General features: G+C 34.8%; 1 protein-coding gene across 13 annotated transcripts in view; it reads right to left on the bottom strand.

Moving 5' to 3' along the window:
- Fam126b (family with sequence similarity 126 member B) overlaps nt 1-9134 on the bottom strand; it is an 81541-nt gene that overhangs the window by 35006 nt on the left and 37401 nt on the right. For 11 of the 13 annotated variants that reach the window (XM_048808278.1, XM_015481230.2, XM_048808275.1 and 8 more), the window contains 3 exons: nt 7104-7183; nt 6154-6255; nt 307-486 (listed from right to left, as the gene is read on the bottom strand). In XM_048808278.1, coding sequence (XP_048664235.1) covers nt 307-486; nt 6154-6255; nt 7104-7154 — 333 coding nt within the window. In that variant the 5' untranslated portion in view covers nt 7155-7183. Of the gene's footprint in view, nt 1-306; nt 487-5382; nt 5439-6153; nt 6256-7103; nt 7184-8531; nt 8583-9134 lie in introns of those variants that run through there. The other 2 variants (XM_015481234.2, XM_048808273.1) reach the window with 2 other exon arrangements.

A 9134-nucleotide genomic window follows, 5' to 3' on the forward strand; every position in this document is an offset into this window, starting at 1 on the left:
TCTTCTCTAATATAGCATAAGTTGCCCTAAAAGCAGGAACAACATTGAAGTCAACTCAATTCCTTACACAAAAAGCATTCATAAATCGTGATCAAATAAAATAATTTGAAGAAATAAGTCCTAAGATTAACAATGCCATCAATTATAGTTTCATCTACTTTATAAAATGCTTATCTATTATACTTAATTAGTTCAAATTATTCAGTAGATATTTCAATTTAATTTTCTCAAAATATTCCTTAAATATGATTTCAGAGGACTTTTTAAAAGTATTTTATATATCACAAACTACCATTTTCAACTTACCAAATTATAAATTCCTAACAGAAGTGCTTCAATGCAACCATTACTCTGTCTGTCTCGGCTAACTGTAAGCCGTAAATAAACCCACATCAATTCTGGTAAGAACTGTAACGTGAACCTCTTCAGTCGAACTTCAGAGCTACGATAGAGTTCAAATAGCTGGTGGCAAACAGGTTCCAGGAGCTAAAAGAAATAAAAGTGCAGTAATTATTTCCATTCTTTTGGTTCTAACTATATTTCTTAACAGGCACATACATAAGTATAATGTTTTAAATATAAATCCTCTATATTAGTTTCTTTGTATTTTGAGTTAATTCAACCAATATCTCTGTAATCTCTATGTAAAGAGACCACATATTAAACTGATCAATGCACTAACTATAAAAAGTACTTTGTGCCCATATAATATCACCACACATTTTTGTTCCTTTGTTTTTATTTTTTGGTGGTACTAGGGATTGACATCAAATAATTTACCTCAGGCATGTTAGGTAAACACCCTGCTACTGAGCTACATCTCTTACCATCTTTATGTTTATTTTTCATTAATTTGCCCATGCTAGACTGGACTTGGGATACTCCTATTTCAGCTTCCTGAATAGCTGGGATTACAGATATGTGCTATTTCACCTGGCACACCAATCTTTTAAAATCCTGTGCTACTAAATTTATTAGACCATTAATCCTTTAGCCAATGTACTACATTTATACTTAATAATTTATTTTTCTGCTCTTACCAACTCTTTTAAAATTTCCATTGGAATAAAATAATTTCAAAAGGTCTTGCTGGAAATACTTTAAATCTCAAGAGAGACTGATTAAATAAATTGTAGTAAATACTTTTGGGGCATACAAAATTCTAGCTAATATTTTAAGTACATACAAGTGAAGCAAACTGACCACCTATAAATCATAAAACAGATTTAAAATTTCACTAATTTATTTGAAAGATTTTGAAAGATGCACAAATAACTTTTTCAATGTTAAACTGGCTAATTCTTCATATGTTATCACATAAAACAACTTATTAGAGACTTCATGACCTTGAAAACAAGAAAATGAGCAGTTACACATATTGTCAATTTAAAATAGGTCCGCTGGAGAGTAACTGCAGAATGAATGTAATTCGATATAACTTTTAAATGCATATAATAGGATAACAAGAAACTACAAAGTAATTTTTAATTTAAAATTTAATACTAACCCTTTAAAAATAGTTATAGTAATTTCAAATGCTTACTTATAAATGACTAAAGTAACAAATTTAAAAATCTGTTTGAATAGTTATACGTCTGTAATAATATAACACTCTAGAATAAAGTCACTACTTTACAAATTAAAAGTCAATAAATCTATACCAACTGTACAGTTAATATTTACTACATTAAGCTTAGCTCTTGAGGAACAACTCTAAAGTGTAAAAGATTCACATACACACACATATCCTAGTCTAGTCAACACTAAGCCCTTTTTGTGAAGTCATTATCAGGGTGTAGTTTAAAATCTTAAGCTACATTTCAACTAGTCTAGGCCAAACAATATGTCAAATGACACAGAAGTTAGTGGTGGAGGAAAATGCTGAACTCAAGTCTTCTAACATTAAGTTGATGTTTTTCCACTCTACCACATTTCTTATACTAGAAAAGGAGTGAGGGTTGTTTAATTCATACAGTACTAAAAATGAACAAGTAATACATTTTTTAAAATAATCAATTACTGGCATCTTTTTAAAATGCTGACAGTACTGTTTCGCTCTTCTGAGGAATTAAGAGACTGTGGCAGCTTTCATAAATTTGTTAAAAATATATACTTATTCAAATTGCTCTCCTCTTTAGTAAAAGAACCTCCAAAATTGTCTTCTTTAAATTTTATGGACCATGATACAAATACAATGAATTTCTTTTGAAGAGTTTAATCCTCCTTTCTGAGCAGCAAGAGTACACTGGCATACATGACACTATATTTTAACTAAGCATAGCAAAGAAATATAGAGTTTCCAAAATTATTATTGTATTATTTTTCAAAGGAAAGGGAGATACTAAGAATCCATAAACTGTTAATCAGATTAACCCTACAAAATAAAAACTTGCCAATACTATTCAAACCTTTAATTCTAAGTATAAGTATCATGCTACTATGTTCTCAAATTTCAATAAATGACACTGTCCTCACATATGATACTCTGGCCCACATCACAAATGTTAAAAGTCATTTTCCTTGGGCTAAAAAGCTTAAGAATAATTGCCACCTTTCCCAAATTTGGCAAATATTGTTTTGGTACAAGTACTAAAATAAAAGCTACTTGATTAACACATTGAGAGCATTTAGGGTAGAATAATAGAGATCTAAGCTTAACCTAAATGAGTTAAAGAAAAAATGTGAGGCGAAGAAATGAAAACAAGTAGACAGAGGCTATAAATGAGCAATAATTTGTGAAATTCATCTGTGAAGAGAGACAAAAAATGGAATAGGTAATAAAATAGAAGGCAAGACTAAGGGTTTTTAAAAAGTGAAATATGATTGTTTACCATTTCAACTACAAAACAGCAAAAAGGATAAGAATGAGAGCTGAGATTCTGGCTTAGTGGTGGATATGAACAGAAAAAGAAGAGAGTTTCCAACTGTATTCTTTATTAATACTTACATAGCACACTGAGAAAGAAGAGGAAGGAGGTTAAGAGTATGAGGTCAGAGAAAATATAAAATGAAGAGTAGGACAGTGTACCAAGGAAGTAAATTAAGACTGCAAGGCTACTTATTATGTGCTTATTTGAAATTTGTAGTCTTGAATTTAAAATTAAAAAAAAAATTTATAAAAAGCATTTTCTTTAGGCATGCTCAGCTGTTCAGGTACAGGCATGACCAAAATAGATAGCTAGGTTTTGTCCAGTTTTGAGATTTTTGCCCAAAGAATATGAACTAAGGGAATAAGAGGCAAAGAAGCTAAGAATGTTTGCAAGGACATGACTGTAATAATCAGCCATGAAAATTTAACTACACTGAAAGGAAGAGGAAAGGCATTTAAATCTTCAAAAAAAGATAGGGTTATGTAAAGGATTGAAGGACTCTAAGAAGTGGAATTGCTAGATGTGACTAAGGGATCTGGTAGAGGAAAAGAAAAAGATAAAACAAGACCGTTGGTCTTACCGTCTATAGACTAAAACTAAAGTTTTAGCATAGTTTGGCGATGATGTTAAATTTCTAGCCAGGTGTGATGGCACACATCTGTAATTCCAGCGGCTCAGGAGCCTGAGGCAGGAGGATTGCAAGTTCAAAGCCAACCTCAGCAACAGTGAGGTGCTAATAAGCAACTCAGTGAGACTCTGTCTCTAAATAAAATACAAAATAGGCCTGGGATGTGGCTCAGTGGTCGAGTGCCCTTGAGTTCAATCTCTGGTACCAAAATAAAAAGAAACTTCTAGGAAATATACTTTCCAAAGAACTCTCATGGCCTTTAAAGCAAAACTGGAAGATTGCCATAATTTCCAATTCATATTAAATATGACCATTTTCTGAAATGACTTTATAAGATTAATGTTCTCTTTTCTGTCCAAGTTAAACTCATAGTCTTAGTTTCCCCATATGTACCAGAAATTTTTATTATAAGCTAACACTTAAATTTCACAATGTGTGGTTGGGCAGAACCATTTAAGTTACAAAACTATGTGCTTAAAATGTAGCCATTTTGAGCTCCCCTATCTGTTTCCAATCATAATGATAGACCTTCCCTTTGCCTGCCCCAATTTTAAAATTAGCTGACCAGGTAGATTATGACCCTGAGCTCCTGTCAGAGCAAGGGGCAGTGTTGCTTTAGGAATAAAAACAGGCGGACTGCTCTGCCTCCCATGTGTGCTTGCTTTCCAATCCTTTGATCAGTAGCACACCCTTCTGCAAAAGTAAATTTTGTCTTGCCCAGCCACTTCCAAGTACACATCTGATTTTTCCTGGCACCCCAGTATCTCTAACAACTTGTTAACTAAATAATCCATCTGTTTATGTTTCAGAATATAATCAAATCAGGTCTCAGTGTGTATATATGGCAAAAGCCAAATATAATATATGTTTTAAAATATAACAAAAAGCTTCTATGAGTAAACTCCAGAACTGTTTTTAAGATCCTATACAACTTATCGTTCTGTTTTGTTTTTCTGAAGCTTGGACACACAGAACCTGACTTGACAGAAGACTTGAAACCCAGACTTGCTTTAGTGGCTTGATGATTATGTAAAATAATATAATGAATAATGGGTCTTGAACTCTCAGGTTACATTGTCTCCATTTCTAGACACAACTACAAGATCCTAAATGTTAATATTATTAATAAGTGTGACAAAATAAAGTAATAGAATGACTTTTCAAATGTCATATCAACTTAGAGGAGGAAAGTTTAAAAAAAATAAAAATGCCATAGCTCTCAAAATATGAAAAAAAGAAAAAAGATATTTTTATACACTGTAAGTCCTAATGAAAATCACAGCATTCTAGAATCTTTTTTATTTTCACTGTTTCTGCAAACAATATTTACTTATTTAGTGATGCTGGGCTGATCAAACCCAGGGCCTCCCACATACTATACAAACACTCTACCACTGAGCTAAACTCTCAACCCAATTGATACTTATTACATGTTCTTTTATACATGACAAAATACTAGATTCTAAGAAATAACAAATACAGAATCTATGACCACTGCCCATGAAGAGCTTACAATCTAAAGAGAAGCTATAAAACAAATAAATTTTTAATAAGCAAAGCTTATATGTTAAGACAGCATAAAACAAGGGATAGGGAACACGCATTCATTAATCAAACAGAGAATTCTGAACACACTTGGCCAAGGATACACATTATATACATTATCCATACCTAAAGTTATAAAACATTCAGAAATACACTGCAAGAGAAAAAGAAGCAAATGAATCCTGTGATTGCTACTACAAATATCAACAGATGCAAGTCTAACAAAAGCCAATCCAAATTTAGGAGACAGGAAAGAAAGAAGTCAATAAGCAGGCTTTTAGTGATAGAACAAAAATGAAGATGCATTTTAAGTTAAGCTGCTGGTTAGGAGATGATTACCTGAACTTCTTCAAACTCACTCCAGTACACAGCAGAGGCATTCTTGGAGGCTGTATCTGGGAAGATAAGAAGCTACTTTCCTGTGTGTTCCTTTCATTTTCATTTTAAAGCATACATGAATCCAGTGGTGATAAAACTACATGTCATACTATTGTGTTAATGGAAAGATAATGTGTGTATTTGGCATAAGCTAATATATAGATTCAATAGCAGCATTTTTGTCCTATTATAAGATTGAATGACAGGAAACTGTTATTCTAAGTTTATTAATTTTGACTATATAGACTAACATCCTCTAATCATTTTCAGGTTAAAATTACTAGCAGCATCATTTTGTGTTACTTAAGTTTGATTTCACTGATTAGAGTGATTATACATAGTTCTATATTATTAATAAAATAACAGTAAACAACATTAAAATACAGAAAACTGAATCAGTACACATTTAAAATTTGGCTTCCAAAGCAGGAAAACATTCCAGAATGGGAAATAGACAAGTTTCAAATTAAATAATCTATTGAGATGATGGTCACTCAAATCAAGAATCAAAACATACTGTCCTCAACAGGAAAAAATTGTGCCAAAATATTTTAAAATATGTAAAGGGAGGAAATGGGAAAAGCCAAAGCAACTATCAGAATGAAACACAGCAGAAAGAAAAATTTCCAGATCCATAGTAAGGACAGAAACTACAAAACTTACGTTTATGTGTTTTAGTACATATATTTCATTTTCCTATGCAGAAATTGGTTTTCTTATCAATTTTCCTACCTCATTATTTGAATCTTGAATAACTTTATAGAGGGCTGGTACAAGTGCTTTTTTCCGGTGTAAAGTTGCTGCATAGTTGGTGATTTGAGTGTCAGGTAATGCCTAAAAAAAAAGGAAAACAAAAATGAACTTATATTTGGGAACTTAGGAACATTATTTCATGAATGCCTCCTGAAAAGATCTATGAGAGTCAAGCAGAAAAGTAAAAATAATTAATATAAGAAATAACCATGAGTGTTAGTAAAACAAATTAAGTTTTCAAACTATATCATACAATTCTGACTACTCAACCATGAAAAATGATTAGAAATCTCTCATTACACCTATATTTGCTGAAATGGGCCATCTTAATCTAACCTAAAAATAATAATAAATGTAGAATGTATTGCAATTCTTCCATGTTTTTTTACAAAACAATTTCCATAATAGTCTACTACGTTACATAGTTTTCTATCACAACTACATCTTTTAATTACAAGAAATAAAAACATAAGGCACACATCCTGTTTTTATGTTTTATTGACATGTAAAAGCTTCTTTTTTTCTTAGCAAATTTTATTGTACTGTTTCATTTGTTTCTATTGGGATGGGGTCTCCCTATGTTGCCCAGAATGGTTCTGAACTCCTGGGCTCAAGTGATCCTCCTGCTTCAGCCTCCCAAGTATCTGGATTATAGTGTGCGCCATCACACCCAACATTTATTGAATATATTTTAAAATTTAATTATCACTTCATCGATTCCAACGATTATTTTCATTTTTACCTATTCCCTTCTGGACCTTATTCTCATCAGTGCATTTTAAAAGAACTGTAATTAGAAAAATGTTATTTCATATTTTTCCATTTCTATATCATTGTATACTTGTATGTTTTTCCACTGAACACATATTCACTATCTGAACCACTGACACACAGAATCATATAATACATTCTTATCCCCACCAATTTACCTTGAATTCTGACAACCATTCTTCCACAACACCACGTTCAGATCCCAGCATCTTCTTTTACCTTCTATTCTTCTTTAATGCTAAAAATAATAATTAAAAAGAAAAGTACTGAACCTAAGGATAGCATTACTTATAGAAACTACCAAAGGTAAATGATGTACGTGTACCTTTCACTAAAGAGACTCATCTAATATATATTTTAGATAAGACTTGTTTTTAGTTTGGAGTGCAATTAAAACAAAAATTTTCAAAAATGAATTCTATGTTTAATGATATTTTTGAAAGCTACTATCCTAACGCCGACAACTATACTTTAAAGTGGCAAAGAAAGTATCCTCATTACTAGGCACAGTGATGGATGCCTACAATCCCAGCTACTTGGGAGAATGAGACAGGAGAACCACAAGTTTGAGGTCAGCCTGGGCAATTTAATGAAACACTATCTATAAATAAATAAATTAGTGATTTAGGATTCAAGATGATGGGCTAGAGGACTGCATTCCCAGTTGTTCCGCAGCTCAGGATTCAATCAGTAAGAGTACCTGCTTCTCTGTGAGGTGGATGAAAGAGGGAATTCACTAAAACTCAATAGGACAGGCAGAGTGTCTTAGACTCAGAAATTTGCACACATTAAAAAAAGAAGAAAGATTACATTAGAGTCAAGCCAGATGCGGTAGCAGCAGTAGTGGCACTGGTTCAGCACTGAAAGAAGGGAAACAGAGAGAAACACAATGGACAGATTTAGTACAGAAAAACCTGAGATCAGAAAAGCAGGCTGCCCTTAGCTGATCCAGAAGTTACACTGTACACTGGTTGTTGAAAAGTGCCCCATGTTTTCCAACAGGCCATTAAGAGCTGGAACAGGAACCATATTGAGGTGGCCATGCTGCAGCTCCTGCTGTGGGAGCTGGGAGATCTGAACAAACACAGCTAGATTGTCTCAGCAAGTGCCTACCATGTGGCCTCCCGTGTATCTAGCAGAATAGGAGTAAAATAGATAGAGAAAATATTTTACCCAAGGGGATTCAAGTCAGAAAAGTGCTTCCACCTTGAGTCTGGTGGCTCCTGTGACCAGCTGAAGTGATTGGGAATCTGAATGGACACTCAGTGACTAAGCCTAGGAAGCCTGGAAATGTTGTACTGACCCAGCAGTTGAATAGAATCCTTACCACTTGAATAGAATTCCTGGGAGGCTCGCAAGACCCAGATTTACAGGAGAGATGGGCTACTGCCAGGCCCAAGGGGTGTACTGATCTAATCTCTCCAGAGCAGAAACCACCAAGCAAAGACCCTGAAGACTCATCAGACGTAAGCGGCACCTGCTGGAACTTCACTCATAAAACTCAGCAGTGGACTGACCCTGGGAATACATCAATCTGGTCAGTGCAGACAAAACTCCAACTGACAGTACTTAACATCCCATCCTACCTGATACTGGGGAGAAGAGAAGCTGACATTATTTGAACCAAATTCAGTCTTAGGTCACTGTTGAGAGCCACAGCCGAAGGGGCCCCAGCAAACTTCCAGCTGCCAGCAAACTTCCAGCTGCCAGCTGATGATTGGCTCACAGCGGCCCCAGCAACATCTAGCTGATTGGCTCCTCGGCCCCAGCAACTTCTAGCTGATTGGCTCCTCTGCGGTGATGCTCATTGGGCTGTTTCCCTGCCCTTTCAGACCACGGAGCTGCTCATTGGGGGACTTTTTTGGCTCCGCCCACGTGACCCAGCCAATCGGCCTCAAGAGCAGGAGGATTGTGGGAGGTGGAGAGAAGCTTGTGGGGGAGAGAGAGGCTTGTGGAAAGCCGGTGGTGGCAGTTGAGGCTCTGAGGATTTTTCCTGAGAGGCTGTTTTGTTTGGCGTGTGTGGTTCTAAAAATAAAGTTAGTTTTCTTTTGACAAGTGGCTTCTGATTGTGCCCAGCCAGACTGCGGCATTTGGTGGCCCGCACGGGGAGCGACTGAGGGTAAGTGAACTGCTCGCCCCTGAGGGCAGGGCAAGAGGATGGGTAGCTATTTTAAGATTCTTCTTTTGTT

This window comes from Marmota marmota, unplaced genomic scaffold (assembly GCF_001458135.2).
Source record: "Marmota marmota marmota unplaced genomic scaffold, marMar, whole genome shotgun sequence".
In the NCBI taxonomy this organism is placed as follows: domain Eukaryota; kingdom Metazoa; phylum Chordata; class Mammalia; order Rodentia; family Sciuridae; genus Marmota; species Marmota marmota.